Genomic DNA, 16,761 nt, shown 5'->3' on the forward strand with positions numbered 1-16,761 from the left:
CCTAGGCTTTGCCTTCTTTCGTTTATTGCTAATCCCCTGAGGCGCCCTCACCGGGGAATGCCGATGGGGCTGTCCAGAAACTTTTTGCAGGTCAGAGTGCCCTTCCTCAGGGGCACTGACTTCTCAATCTCACTTTCCAACTCTGCTGTGTAAGTTCTTGCAGTGGGAGAGAACGAAATACCCTCTTCTCTACAATGCCACAGGTCCTAGATACACCTGAAGAAGGCCTGAGGTTATATCAACCGAAACGTGCGAATAACACTGAAGATGAGAACAGTAGTCTGAATAATCCAAATAATATGAATTATCAATCCTCATCCTCAAATTTCAGAAGCCTTAGTAAAATATCAAACTAAGAAATCATACATAAATCTAAAGTGAAAAATCTTATGTTTAAAATCGATCTTAAATAATGAGTTCTTACTGTAACAAGTGAGGTTGCTTTCCTTATAAAACATACAACTTTAATGATATTACACTAATTTGTTGCATATTAATCTGAGCAAAGCCAGAATTATTGCTGGTTGTACGCACATGCATATGAAGCTGAGTTCACACACGCAAATATTGTTGACAAGTCTTCAAACCAAGAAATGTCATCAGATATCATTACATTGGAAACAATGTAAAAAGATTTAGAATTCAACATTCTTCAGATGACCAAGTTTTCGAAAATATAAACAACCATTTGGAATGTGGCTTTTATTTGAAAATTATGAAGATGTGTCAATATAAACAAATGAATTCAGATTTAACGGACAGAGAGAAGCAAAAAGACAGCGGAGGAAGCTGACCTTTGTTATCAGTCGTCAACAAGCCACTTGCCACTGAACATATCTCTTTCATTCTCTCTTTCTTTTTCTCTTTCTGTCTGTCTGTCTGTCTGTCTGTCTCTCTCTCTCTTCCTCCCTCCCTCCATAGCATACTTGAAAGTATTGCGAAGAGAATATTGTCACTCTTTTTTTATAAACCCAAAATTGTCAGTGTCTGTTATATATATTCGCCGCCTATTTTGGCACATGATTTATGAAGCAAATATACGACTCGGTAAAAAAAAAAAGAAATAGAACTACAGCATAATGTAACATTATGTTACATTATAGCTATGTCACAAAAAATGAAGACAATGGTTCCCAATTGATTATTGTTGCTGCGTTTTAAAATCGTTGACATAAATGTTTCCATTAGATTTATGAAGATATAAAGTGAAGAATTAGCATATCTCTATTCATGTAAAATTAGGTATGTACATATATTTATATACTTATATATATATAGGATTCACTCTTAAACTGGTTATCAGATCACATTGAGTTTTGGAGTTTTGGAACACAGCTGATTGGTGTAAGGGTGGATAACGTGATATATGTTTAGTTTAATATATTTGAATGCAAAAGCAGCAAAGACCCCTTCATGAAAATTTAGATGCATCCGAATTTGGCGAGATTATAACAATGGATAGTTGATATAATAAATATCCTTTAAGCTTCAGATTTTTCGGATATTTTAAAGAGTTTTAAGTGGCATAATATGGGGACAACAGTCTGTTCGAAAATTCATATATTTCAGATTTGCATTAAATTTGATCCATAGTCATTAGACACCAATTAAGCGAGATTCTCTGAATTTCAATTTCTTTTTGAGACCCCTTAAGTTTATACCTTAAATTTTAGACATTTTCTAGAATCAAAATAATGCAATTGGAATAAGGATTCTAGAGATATGGTAAAGCATTAAAATCTTCGTAAGGGGAGATAAAAATTATGCAAAACTGCTAGTATTCATTTTATCTGTGGTTGGTATTCTTTGAGTTTAATAATATTTCTAAGTATTGTTAGTAGCCATACATAGTGAACATATAGGTAGCCTTTTTTTTTTTTTTTTTTTCGTACACATTAGCAGCAAGTTAATGTGATTGACGACATTGATTTTCTGATTCTTTATGCTCTGAGCATTTCAAATCTTTATACAAAAACACATAGTAAAATGCACTATTGAAAGCTTTTTCTATTTTATTTTCAAGCATTATAAAATTTACAATAACCTTAGTTCTATAAGTGGCCAACACATAGAGTAAGAAAAAAAAAACTAAATAGAAAGAAAAAGAGAATCAGAAAAAGAACAGAAGGAAAGAAAGAAAAAGGGAGGGAAATGCTTATAATAAAATTATAATAAATCTGTTTTGAACTTACTCCAATAAAGTCTAGATGCCAAGGCCCAAGCATATCTTTCAAGCATGCTGTAGCCAGGTATTCTCACAATAAACCAATCAGCTGGAACGCTGGCGATTCTTCTTTCGCCGGCCATATCAACTTTTCCAATAGCTACAACAAATACTTTCACGCCTTCACGTTTCAACTTTTTAGCCTGGTCTGCAGTCCACCAAATGTTATTGGCTTTACCATTCGTAATGACAATAGCAACGCTTACTACGTGGCGTCTGGCACCATATCTCTCAGTGAATGAGTATTCTCTGAGATAACTCAGGGCTCGGCTTGTGTAATGTTGTCCTCTGATGTATGGAATCTTGTCAACGGCCCGGAGCACTTCATAAAGATTTTTGTAGCTGTCCAAGTTGAAGTTATTTCTTACATGAGTGCTGTACGTGATAACACCGACTCTCACATGTCGTGGGGCAATACGGAAGAACTTAATGACCTTCTTGATAAAATCTTTTGTTCTCTTGAAGTTTTCTATTCCAATAAAGCTGGAAGAGTCCAGTACAAACATGATGTCCAATTCAGCTCTCTGGTAACCTGTAAAACACCATTTTGTTTATATTAGTGACAAACAATATTCGCCTTTCTGACAACTCTAATAAAAGAAATATTGTTAATAATATTGGTAATTTTATTTATTTATACTATATATTTATAATTTTATTTATATTATAAATTTATAATTTTATTTATTTATATTATAAATTAATAATTTTATTTATTTATGTTATAAATTTATAATTTTATTCATTTATGTTATAAATTTATAAGTTTATTTATATATGTTATAAATTTATAATTTTATTTATTTATGTTATAAAGTTATAATTTTATTTATTTATGTTATAAATTTATAAGTTTATTTATATTATAAATTTTTAATTTTATTTATTTATGTTTTAAATTCATTATTTTATTTACTTATATTATAAATTTATAATTTTATTCATTTACATTATATATTTATAATTTTATTTATTGATATTATAAATTGATAATTTTATTTATTTATATTATATATTCATTATTTTATTTACTTATATTATAAATTTATAATTTTATTTTTTTACATTATATATTTATAATTTTATTTATTGATATTATAAATTTATAATTTTATTTATTTATATTATAAATTTATAATTTCATTTATTTATATTATAAATTTACAAGTTCATTTATTTATATTATAAATTCATAATTTTATTTATTTATGTTATAAATTTATAATTTTATTTATTTAGGTCATAAATTTATAATTGTATTTATTTATATTATAAAATTATAATTTTATTTATTTATGTTATAAATTTATTATTTTATTTATTCATATTATAAATTAATAATTTTGTTTATTTATATTATAAATTTATAATTTTATTTATTCATGTCATAAATTCATAATTTTATTTATTTATGTTATAAATTTATAATCTTATTTATATTATAAATTTATAATTTTATTTATTTATGTTATAAATTTATAAATTTATTTATTTAGGTTATAAATTTATAATTGTATTTATTTATGTTATAAATTTATAATTTTATTTATTTATGTTATAAATTTATAATTTTATTTATTTATATTATAAATTTATAATTTTATTTATTTATGTTTAAATTTATAATTGTATTTATTTATATTATAAATTTATAATTTTATTTATTTATGTTATAAATTTATAATTTTATTTATTTATGTTATAAATTTATAATTTTATTTATTTATGTTATATTATATTATAAATGTTTAGCTAAATTGTTTAGATTTAGACGTCTTCTAAAGTCTGTTTTTGAGACTCACATTACACAACCATGCAACGTTTGTCTTCAACCTTCACTTCCATACATCGTCATACTGCATACACATTCCCAATAGACTCTTTTTTTAGTAGACAATGGCAACATTCTTTTGATTAGTAATTACTGACTGCTTGACCAACCAGTTGTAGATAGGTTTCCATGGTTTACAAGAGTCTGCCTTGTAACAGCTACTCTAATGTCCATTTGCCATTTAGTTCGGTCATGAAGCTGCCAAGCTTTCCTCCTTGATAATTGCAGCCTAGATTTTGTGTGGGTGGGCAATGCCAGACATGCCATCAAAGCCCTTGACGTAGGCTCTGTTTAGCCGCTTACCATTTCGCTTGACATGACCAAACTAATTGAGATGTGTTTTATGTAATGCTACATCTAGAGATGGAATTTGGGATTTTCCGTAAAGAACAGAGTTGCTAACATCCTCTGTAACCTTCATGCGGAATATCCAACGAAGCATGGTTCGCTCATTACTCAGAAGCCATTGCCTGTCCTACACTCTGGGCGACTAGCATTGGCTGACATGCAACATTGCATTGTGGGCATTGTATGCCTGTGAGTGCTAGCAACTTAGAGTCCAGGACAGGAAGGAAGAGCCAGATGAATGATAATATTTATCAAGCCAATGTGATATGAGAATTCGGTTTTGAAAGAAATGATTGTTACTTACCTTCCTTCAAGAATGTTATTTTAGGCGGAACTGCAGTAAAGAAAAAAAAAGGAAAGATAACTGAACAAATTTTTCAAAAAAAACGACTTTACAATAATTGAGGTAACTGTGGTGTAAAGAAAGAAAGATACTTATGGATGTTGATGAGCGGATTATACAGGAAAAGAAAAAGAAAGAAAAACAACTGGAGGAAGATTGAATTTATGATGCAATCAAAAAATAAAACTGTCCCCAAAACTGGGCAAAGCCGAAATATTAACCTCATTAAATATGTCATTTATTTTTTCTTTGATTTGATGATTATACAATTAAGAATTATTATAGACATGAGTATGAGATGAGTTATGCTTAAGAGCTGAGAGAAATCGGTAATGAGGGAGTTTTTATTTTAGGGAATGATTTCTATGTTTTTTGAGTCCGTGTTCTGTGCAGTACATTGTGAAGTGGGGTGAAATGGAAAGAAAAAAGACGGGTTAGGATTAGGCCTAAGGTTAGGATTAGGACTAGGATTTCGTGCAATGCATTTTGAAGTGAGATGAAGAGGAAAGAAAAAAGATAATGATAATTTGTTTGATTTTTTTTTTGTGATCCAGCCTTGTCTTTATTTATTTATTTATTTATTTATTTTTAGTTATCTAGTGTTCCTTATGTCTTTCTGCATCTCCTCATCTCTTGTTTGTCAATCACAGCTGACATCCAAAGACGATATCCAGCGTGTATGTTCATTGTTTTTTTTTTGTTTTTTTTTACATTTTAAAAAAGCAGTAATTACAAGATCTATAACAAACAATGTATATGAATCAGCATCGACACATACGCATGCGTGAACTCCTTTTTACTTGCCTTCCCAAGAGTGAAGAACTAGAGTCAAGATCAATTTTTTATGTGAAGAAAATCCATCTCCCCAAATAGAAACACTCTGAATTGAGACAAAAAATTAAAATTGATTCAGTCTAGACAGATTTATTTTTCACTGATTGAGGATAGGAAAGATGCAGGACAGATACTACACTGAGCTCTTAGACAAAAAATTAATACAGTACATGTACACACATATATGTATATATTTGATGGATGAAATTATAATTAAGGATCAGTATATATATATATATATATATATATATATATATATATATATATGTATATATATTGCTATTATATAAAAGGAACTTTGTGTGTGTGTTTGTGTGTGAGTTCGTTCCTTATGGACTCTGAAACAACTCAGCCGATTTTCATGAACTTTCACACAAATATACCTCAAGTATCTGGCAGTGTTCTTAAGTAGGTTTTGTATCGGGATGTCTTCAATAAGCATCGATAATCAATAATCGAAAAAATCCGATGAAAGAAGGAACAAGCGATTTTGACCAAAGTTAACACCTCATACAGCCTAACATGACAAGTGCATTGGAAAGGTTTTATTATTACACAAGCGGAAAGGCTCGGCATGCAAAATCAACAGTAGGTTCTTTGATATGAGAGGGGCACTTCGAAATGAATATTTCTGTTTAAAGCACAATTAAACCATGATACTTGACTTTTGCATTTTAAACTTTAATTCAAGCCATTACATATAAAAATAATTTTATAAAATCAACAGTAGGTTCTCTACAGTGCAATGTAGACTACAATATATTGTGGACTAAGTTATTGTGGGAAGGCATGTGAAGCTTCTTCATGTTGCAATCACGATGGGTTTCCAACTAAAGCAATTAATTGATTTGATTTAAAAATGAACGATTTCACCGATTTCGATGACAATAAAAATATGAGTGTGAAATATTCGTTGATCATCATTCAATTCCGGGCAACGTCGGATCTTCCTGCTAATATATATATATATATATATATATATATATATATATGCAAGTTCAAATATATAAACTAAGAAACAATATTTTTTTAAAATTCTCAATACGTGAGTGGAGCTTTTATGAATAAAATTATATAAATATTAGGAAGAACCTATGTGGATCTCGTGTGTGTGTTATGTGTTGTATGTTGTGTTGTATGTTGTGTTTGTGTTGTATGTTGTTTTTGTGTTGTATTTTGTGTTTGTGTTGTATGTTGTTTTTGTGTTGTATGTTGTGTGTGTGCATGTTGCATGTTGTGTGTGTGTGTGTGTGTGTGTGTGTGTGTGTGTGTGTATGTTGTGTGTGTGTGTGTGCACGCGCGCATGTTTTTTTTGCTTGGTGACATATTGTAACTATACTACAAAACAGTTGAAGTAACACAGAATGAGGAAAAATTTGATGACGTTCACACAACAATCAAGTGAAAAATTACAAACCTAAAACGTCCAAACTCTTTCGGTATTCTTTTGATTATAAAGATGAGAGCATATGGAAAAAAAGAAAGAAAAAATATTTAATATACAGAAATCACATGTGATTAATATATATATATATATATATATATATATATATATATATATATATATATATATGTGTGTATATATATATATATATATATATACATATTCTACTCAAGCGCTGTCTATCGGTGCGTGCATCCGATTATCATCAGGAGCGATTGTTGCTGTTATCTTTTTCTTTTTGTTTTCCTTTGAGGCTTGATGTATTTATAGTTTTTATTATTATTATTATTATTATTATTATTATTATTATTATTATTTATAAAGGTGGGTGTAGGAAGGTTAGGGGCGAATAATTTTTATTTTTAATTTCGATTTTCTTATTTTAGTGTATTTATTTAGTTTCTTGTTAGTTATTAGATGCATTGATAGAAAGCAGTTGAGTAGAATATGGCTGAAAACAACTTTTGGGCGCCATTTTATACAAAATGCCAGCTGAAATACAAAAGACCGCTCGGCAAATGGAAAAGATATCCAGAAAAATCGGAAAAAAAATAACTCTGTCGTGTTCAATCAGACATGCTTGAATAATGACTTGCTGCCAATATATATATATATATATATATATATATATATATATATATATATATATATATATATATATATATATATATATATATATATTTGTTGGTTGGGACGGTTGATCGAGTTGGGAAAAAATCAAAACATTTTGAGGCAACGAAATCGGTATTAGAAGTGGAAAAATGTCTGTCTATTTTCCGATGCCACAAACGATTCCTTTAATTATCTTTTTAATTGATTTTGTTTAAAACAATCTTCTCCTGCAGATAGTTATAATAAAATAATAAATATTCATTGATTTTAAAACTATCAGTAAAACTAAAATCTATCGATCACCCACCTCAACCCAACCACAAGTGTGCTTTTAAGTTTTAGGGCATATCTGCCCATTTAACACGTGGGTTTATGGTAACCGAGAAAAAATACCAACGCTATAATTAAATATATAGAAATTTATAAAGAATCGAAACCGGAATCGGTAATTGTATCAGAATTGGGTATTTAGTACAGAATTAGTACTTATATCGGAATCAGGAAAAAAATATTGGAATCGTTCCATCAGTAATATATATGATTATGAGTTTTGAATCTTACACAGCATGAGCTGAAAAATATTTTATTTGAAACTTAAAATGTACAATCCCTCATTAATAACAGTTTTAAAAGATGATAGCTACTGGCAGGAATGAGCCCAAAGAGGCCACTTGGATATTCCAGCACATCTCCCCAGCTATTATCCGAGATAAGGACATGCCAATTATGACGTCATCCTATAACGTTTCAGTTGAGATGAAGAAAATAACTTAAACATATATTACTTCTTTTATACATTATGCTTCAAAATATCAGAGGTTTCCTTACAGGCACAATTTTTCCCTCGGCATGAACAACCAACACAGTATGGACCATTGTTGAGATGGCTTGTTCTCTGGTGATGGAGGTATAGCTTTGGTCCTGTGCAGTTCTAGAAGGTCCACCTTTACAGGAATTGCCATCTCCCTTTGAGAAGGGCTTAATTTAGTGCTAATCAACTGAGGTGCATCCACCGGGAAATGCTGACGGGGCTGCCCAAGTATTTTTGGCAGACTAGAGTGCTTTTCTCTCTAAAGCTTTGGCTCTTCAAATCCCACTTTCCGACCCTTGTGTCACATCATCCCGCAGTGGGTGGGAGATAGATTAAGTCACCACATGAGCAAACCTTTCAATCAATCAGCCAACAAAATTTGTGTTAATTATTATTTTTAACTTTTGAACTAACTTAAATTAATAGTTTAATTTAAAATGTAAAAAAAAACCCAACAAAAAACAAAAGCAAAAAAAAAAAACAGTGAAAAGACAAACTAGTTTATGGCGCAGTGAATATGAAGATTCAAATAGTATTTGGCAATAACAACATTTTTCATTTAATCTATATGCTATTAAAAACTTATGGGTTTTTAGAATTTGTCTGTTCCTACGCAAAACATGATTAATTAACAAATAAAGGACAAACAGATAGACTGCATATTAAGACAGTAAGTTTTAGAATGTCAGTATCCGAGTTCGAATCCCATGTAAGTCTAAAAATACTTATTTTTTTACTGGATACAAGTTTTATACGTCATAATTCACGTTGAAAGACCGGATCCCATTAGATCACCAAAGTTAAGCAACGTTGAACCTGATCAGTACTAAAATGGGTGACCATTTGGCAATTCTAGGTGCTGTATGTGCTCTCCGCTTATCTCGGCATTGTTTCCAGTCGTCGAGCAGTTCTCCTTGCTACTGTACTCAAACAGTGCCGATACAGGAGAGAGGTGGTCGTGGATTGTGCAACCTTTGCTTCACGATTACTCACGCAGCTATCCTTACAGGGGGTATCCGTTGTCTCTTGAGACTGAGCGGGGTCATCGGCGAGTTTTATCGATACAAATAAATTAACATGATATAATAATATAAAAAGAAAACGTTACATAAACATATTTTTAAACTACGTGAACTTTTTTGACAATCTACAAAATAAATGAATGAAACATGAATATTCAGCATCAGTGAAAAGAAAATCAGTTTTGCTTAAAATTTGTGATAAAACCAATACGTGAATATATATTCATCATAGTTACTTACTCTCTCAAGCAAATGATGAACAGTGCATTTTCTTTTCACACAAAATTACTTAAATATTTTCTTTTGTATCAGCAATAAAGCAGTAAAAGTTAGAATAAAGATGGAAATTGACGTACCCAAGTATAATACCAAGACCGCTCAATGAATAAGTATAAGTTTATGAAAAAAGTAGATTAATTTTTCAAAGAAATTATAAAATGTTAGGCAGATAGAACGTAATAAATATTACTAACCTTTCATTATCCAATTCCTGTCAAATCCTGCAGCAAACAATGAAAAATTAATAAATTTTATGAGGTAATAAGCAATAATCTTTAAGATTTGTTGCAACGTAGAGTGACAGTTAAGAGAAATAAACAAAGTCCAATACAAAAATACATTTAAACACTATTTTATTTCCTTCCCATTCATTTAAGTGGTGTCCTGCCTGATACAGTATTGACGGCTATGATACTCCATCTATCTCTCTCCTTCGAGGCTTTCATGAATTCATTGTTGCTCATCATTTTTGATGTTGCTCAGGTAGTCAAACTGTCAACATATGTTTCTCGCTGTCGTCCTCTGTTTCTTTTACCCACAATCTTTTTCGTAAAGCTAATCTGTTCTATTCCGCTTTTTCTGTAGACATGGCGTATGAATCTCATTTGTCTTTTTCGCACTGTTCTTATTAGAGACCGTTCTGTGTTTGCCATTTCTAATATCTACTGGTTTGTTTTCTTTTCTGTCCAGGATATCTTCAAAATCCTCCCCAGGAGCCAAATTTCAGTTGCCTCCAGTCTCTTCCTGATGCTGTTTGTAATTTGTAACGTAGTTGCTAATCTAAGATGGTGGACCTGAACGAGCAGCTCCAGTTAACTAAACAAGTAACAATCTGGCAGCAGACTGAATTACTTTACTTAATTTGTACAAACAGTATTGAAGCTGTAACAGAGCTGCTGACGTGTTTGTATTAGCAGCGAGCACATGACACATGCAAATGATTCAATTAGTGCGCCAAGTGACGTTACAGTGGAGGAAGAGAATAAAAAGAAAAATAAAGGAGAAAAATAGACACACGTAGACGGCAGCCGACAGCGAACGCACATGGACGGTAGAATAAAATAACCATATGTCATGTAGTCGTTAATCTTCTTCAATCGTGTTGTTACATTTTAACACTTGGACCCAACACGTTGTGCCTGAGACAGCCGCAAGGAAACAAAAAAAAAAAAAAAAAAAAAGGAAGAAATTCAACTCTGCTTTTTTTCTTTCTGTTTTAACAAAAGGCATTTATTACTGGTGCTTTCCAACAGTGCATTCCATATTGTTTTAAAAGTCTCTTATTTTGCCATGTAGTAAACAAAACTTTGCCGTGACTTTTTTCCCCCTTTGCTGTGACTTCACTTCTCGCATTGGCTTGGTCATTTGCGTATGTGTCATGCAGTTGCTGTCGCTGCTGTTGTTACAAGCACTAGCCGCTCTGTTACAGATTGTCTAACGCTCACAACTGTATAAAAAAACAAACCAAGCATACATCCTTATATTCTGAATTTCGTGCCCATTTTAATGTTCCTGTTGGTTAGGAATGAAGTTTGGGAGTTCTTGGATATTTTTTTTTATTGCATCTTCACCCAAAACAATGCAGAGTGCCATTTTGATGTACGGGATTACTATCTGGAACATAATTGCAGGAATAGTATGCAGGGAGTTGAGCAGCAAGATGTCTGTTTGCATTACACTTGAACTTCTGCATGTCAGTACAGTCAGAGAAACAAGAACTTGGAAGGGAATTCCAAAGTCTAGAAGTCCTGGGGAAGAAACAGAGTAGAAAGCTTTCTTACATCTAGAGACCTCTACTGTGGAGAGGTGGGATTTTGCTGCTTGTTGTGTTTGTCGGGGGTATTTACGTCGAGGGGGTACAAAGACTTGTAGTTTGTCAGAGCATCCAATATCAAAATACTTGTAAAACAGGCAGAGGGATGCAACATTTCGTCGATGAAGCAGAGACGGAAGCCTAGCTGTCAGTTCGAGGAGTTTGAACGAAGTACTTTCAAGTAATGTATGATTAGACATAGCTATTCGTGGTTGATAAGGTTTCTTGTAAATTATTAAAGGAAACAAGCTTAATCTTGGCAGCATTAAATGTGACCATCCATTTTTGTTCCCATTCCACTACAAACTGGAGGTCTAAGGTTTCCACCATTGCCCTGAATATGTGTTCATTCGTTTTCCCCTCGTGCCTATTATAGAGCGTGGTGTCGTCAGCAAATATCCCCATCTCAGGGAGATCATTTATGAATATCAGGAATAATAAAGGTCCGAGGATCGATCGCTGAGGTACACCCACATTTAAATCATATTGTTTTGACGTACGACCTTTGAGGATAACCTGGATTCTTCTCTTATTTAAGAAGGATTTAATATTTGCAGTAGAACAGACTTGCCTAAATCCATATTGTTGGTCGGTCAGAAGTTTAACAGCTGTAAGGTAGTGGACTAGACCTTAATTAATTATGGACTCAATTATTTTGGTGAAAAAAGAGAGGAGGCTAATGGGGTGATAATTTAAGGGGTTAGTTATTACGCTAGAATTCTTGTAAACTGGTACCACAGAAGCAGTATTCCAGCAGTCAGGAAAGCAAGATTCGTTAAGGCATTTGTTGAAAAGTTTGGAGAGAACTGGAGCAACCGCTGTGAAGCATTTTTTCAATAGCACAGCCGGGATGAAATCAGGTCCACATGCTTTTGAGTTGTCTAGGTTTTTTTATGATATCATGTACTTTCAAATCTTCTAGTGTGATTTCTGTCCACAAAGGAAAATCAAAGAGGGAGCGGTTTGTAGATTCAATGTAGAGTTTGAAGTAAACTGACTGGCAAGCATGTTAGCCTTCTCGGTTGCTGAGCAAACAACCTCATGATTGTTGGATAGTGGGGGAATTGTTAATTGCCCATTATTTACTACACTGTTGTAGATTTTCCAGAAATCACGAGTTCCTAATTTCTGCGTTTCAATGCATTTTCTTTTAGTTTCTTTGCTGTCACTATTTCACTTTTACAATTACTTCTAGCTTTTATATACTTTTGTCCGTTTGAACTGAACTTATGCTGGATAAATCTGCAGTATGCATACTACCTTTGAACAATGGTAGCTGTACAAGTAGAAGTAAACCATTGGGGAGAGTGAGGTTTAATATAGAACTTCTGTGTGGAAACATACGCTTTAGTTGCCACTTTGAACCATTCAGTGGTCTCATTTGTGCACTGTTCTGCAAAAAGAGAAAAGATATTTCCCCATGGGGCATCCCTGATGAGAATCCTGATGGCTTCCCAGTCAGTTTTCTTATAGTGACTTGTCATTTTGAGCAATGGCTCTTCAGCTTTCGGTCAAGAGTTTACGTTGATTTCTACCATTATCACAGCATGATCAGCATTCCCGATTTGTGCTATGGGTATTCGTTACACAATCGTCAGGAACTGTGATCAGAAATATATCCCGCAGTGAGGATTAATGATCTTGTCGTTTTGGGAGACAAGTCGGAAACGTAACTGTCTGTAATAGGGAATGAGATATAGAGAAGATATGTGTTATGCTACCAGCTGCGTCTGTGTAAGTAGAGAAACCAAACCAATTATTGTGGTGGACATTAAAGTCACCAAATATATGTACTTGCTTGCTAGTGTCAAGGGAGAGTGCTGTATCTATGCTGTCAGAGACTTGATTGATTAGGGTACAGTCTTGAGTCGAGGGAGATCGGTAAAGAAAATATAAACAGCTAACGCTATGTTGCAGGTTAAGTCTGAAGCACATGAAGGCTATTATCATTCTTACTGTTTTTGAGATGTTTAAAGCAAGTCCTTTACTTTCACTTGCTTCCACCATAACAAATAAAAATTTGTAGTCGTTTTGAACTTAGTTCATTATAATAGTGAAAGGTTGAATGACTCCACAATAAAATCATATTATACAACCCAGACAGAAATAACCTTTCTTTGAACGAATTGCTGTATGATTTTTTTTTTTACCGAATTTCATAATAAAACGTGAATATATATAATCACATACAATTACCTTAATGTAAGAATTAGACACTTAATAGGGATATAATAATATATGCCCATATATGGATATAATGATAAATGCCCATATATGTATATAATAATAAAGGCCCATATATGGATATAATGATAAATGTCCATATATAGATATAATTAAAAAGGGGCAAAACAGATTTTGTTATTTGAATTATTCGGCCATTTTGAAATATCAGAAATCTTTAAGATCTGATGATTCTAAATGACACGACGCCATTATTATATTTTTAAAGAATGAAAACCAACTTTGATTAATAAAAACGTTTGAATCATCTTTTTTATAAGAGAAAACAATCTGAGAAATGATATTAAAAAGCATGAATAAAATTCTTACAAATTTAGAAATACAAAAATAAATCTACATTTCTCATCTTCTCTGGTGAAAATGATAAAAATAAAAATAAATTATACACGGAATGGTTAATACATAGAATGAGTGGATAAACATGTAAACAAGCTGCTTAAAATATTCACACAGACACGTTTAGAGCAACGATATTTCAGTCTTTAAGTCAGACCATATTCATAGTAGATAATCTCATAAAGTATGACTTAAAGACCATAATAGAATTCTAAACATGTTTCTATGTCATTATTTTAACTAGTTTGTTTCACAATTACCCACTCATTCCATATACTAATTATTCCATTTTGTCTGAAATTTTAATCTTCCTTTTCAAACTTCTATTATTTACACATGCACAAAAAAAAAAACAAAAAAAAAACAACAAAAAAAAACAACAAAAAAAACCCCAACTTACCCCAGTATATTCTGTATGCTAATGCTAATGCATATTCTTCAAGCATTCTATATTGAGGAACTCTCAAGATAAACCATCTATGAGGCACACCGGCCATAGTCACAATCTGCGTCATATCAACGTGTTCTCCTGGTGCAACAACAAATACCTTCACATCTGCACGTTTCAGATATTTAGCCTGGAGTGATGTCCATTTCGGTTTCATAGATTTACCATTCGTAATAATGACGGCAATTTTTACAATATCAGGTCTTGCACCATGTCGTTTAAGGAATGAATACTTTCTGAGATACCTCAAAGTAGCACCCAGACGTGGCTCTCCTCGCCTGTAAGGAATCTTGTCAATCGCAATGAATAGGTGCCTCATAGTCTTGCAATGGTTCAGATCGAATCCTTTTATTGCCGTACTGTATGCTAGGACGCCGACTCGAACAAATCTGGGAGAAATGTTGAAGTATCTGATGACTGATTTTGCAAACATTTTAATTCTTCTGAATTCTGCTTTATCAACTGACGAGTCAAGTACAAACATGATGCTCATACGGGCTGTGTAGTAACCTGCAATGAAGAATAAAAATTGTGCATAAACATCTACAGTTTCCAGTTGTATATAAAGTAAAGTAAGATTTAGTTGTAGTAACCTGTACTGAAGAATAACAAACGAGAAATTTATATATAAAGTAAGATTTCCCCTACTTGAATTATTGGAATGAACTGATAAAACTTATGTTTCATTATCGCCATTTTTAACATTTAGATTATGTTTTGATTACTAATCTGATAAACGGAATCGAAGAAAATCACCCTCTCATAATGTTAAGTCCTCTTACTGTTACGAGTATCACCAGATTTCAATATTTCGTACATGATCTAAATTTTAGCTTACTGTTGATAAACTCTATGGATGCTCAAATGTATAATCATTCATGCTTTCTAACTTCATGATTAATTCTTTGCATTAAAAAAATTAGTGAATATTATTTAGTCGTAATTCATTTTTAAGTGATAAGATACTTATAACAGTCCAAGTTACAATTATTTTCTAATAGATATAATAATTTATTAAACGAGAATATCTCATTAAATAGAAAAATAAATAAAACATTTTCAAAAACAAACGAAAGAAAGGTTTCATAATATGAATAATTATTATTATTTTTTTAATATTATTGCGAGGTGCTCTAAATAAGTTTCCAGACTTATTTTGTTCAAGCATTTAAAATTGTAATAGACCAAGGGTGCACACAGTTTTTCAGCACGAGAGAAACTTATGACATAACTAAGTCTAAATGATCTACCATCTACTAAAAATACAAACCACATTATTTATAAATATATTGTAAATTATTTTTATGTGTAAAGTATACACAGGTGTACGTTGCATTATTGCATCAGCTCATATTGCATTGTACAACTGTGTGCATTTTTGTGTCATTACTTTACTCTAATGACTTGCATTAGATGGAATCAGTCAGGGATGCATAGTCCTAACTGTACCTGCTATAGCCAGTGTCAAACATATTGCTCATCAGTCATGGTGGAGAGGTATTTGGACTTAATGATTTTTATGTGGGGAAAAGGCTGACTCACATAAATAAGTGCACCCAAATAATGCAGTCAAGAAGATAGCATATATTTACTGATGTTGCGGTCCTCTGTGAGTAAGTTCCATAATTGTCCATGAGCTCAACATCCGCTGAATGTCGGCTTATAGTGTCAGAATCTCATCCCTCACCCCAGAAGAGTTCAGGTTGCAATTTTTGATACGAGTGAAACAACCTCAGCATCTTTTTAATAAAGGCAGCACATGAATGTACCGATTAGCTCAATTAAAGCAAACCCTTAAAGCGTTTGTCGAACTCTGGTAGACAATTGCCACTTTGTTTTATCTAGCATGCAATCTGAAGCTGCGCACATGACTACTCTTGTGTCTCCAGCTCTGCAGTGAGGTTCTGAAAGTTTGCCAGCACTAAAGTTTTTTTTTTTCCAATACCATGCGATCTACCAACAAAGTCTCTGTGATCAACCAGTCGATCGCGATTGACGTAATGGACACCACTGTCATAGACTCTTGAAAATTCAGTATGTTACTGCTATACATCTTATGAGATGACTGACCAATTTTTGTTATTTCAGTTTTAAATAAACAACTACAGCAAGAATTGGAATACAGTTCACTAAAACCTGATTGTCACAGCTGGTGAATTTCAAAAATGCAAT

The 16,761-nt window shown here is 32.2% G+C and overlaps 1 protein-coding gene across 50 annotated transcripts in view; it reads right to left on the minus strand.

Annotated features, from left to right (window-relative positions):
- Window positions 1–16,761, minus strand: part of LOC145303484 (uncharacterized) — a 578,993-nt gene that overhangs the window by 207,365 nt on the left and 354,867 nt on the right. For all 50 annotated transcript variants that reach the window (XM_080144904.1, XM_080144905.1, XM_080144871.1 and 47 more), the window contains 5 exons: window positions 14,542–15,099; window positions 9,943–9,969; window positions 6,998–7,024; window positions 4,708–4,737; window positions 2,193–2,756 (listed from right to left, as the gene is read on the minus strand). In XM_080144904.1, coding sequence (XP_080001030.1) covers window positions 2,193–2,756; window positions 4,708–4,737; window positions 6,998–7,024; window positions 9,943–9,969; window positions 14,542–15,099 — 1,206 coding nt within the window. The remainder of the gene's footprint in view (window positions 1–2,192; window positions 2,757–4,707; window positions 4,738–6,997; window positions 7,025–9,942; window positions 9,970–14,541; window positions 15,100–16,761) is intronic.

This window comes from Euprymna scolopes, chromosome 19, assembly GCF_053919585.1.
Source record: "Euprymna scolopes isolate OS-2025 chromosome 19, ASM5391958v1, whole genome shotgun sequence".
Lineage (NCBI taxonomy): Eukaryota > Metazoa > Mollusca > Cephalopoda > Sepiida > Sepiolidae > Euprymna > Euprymna scolopes.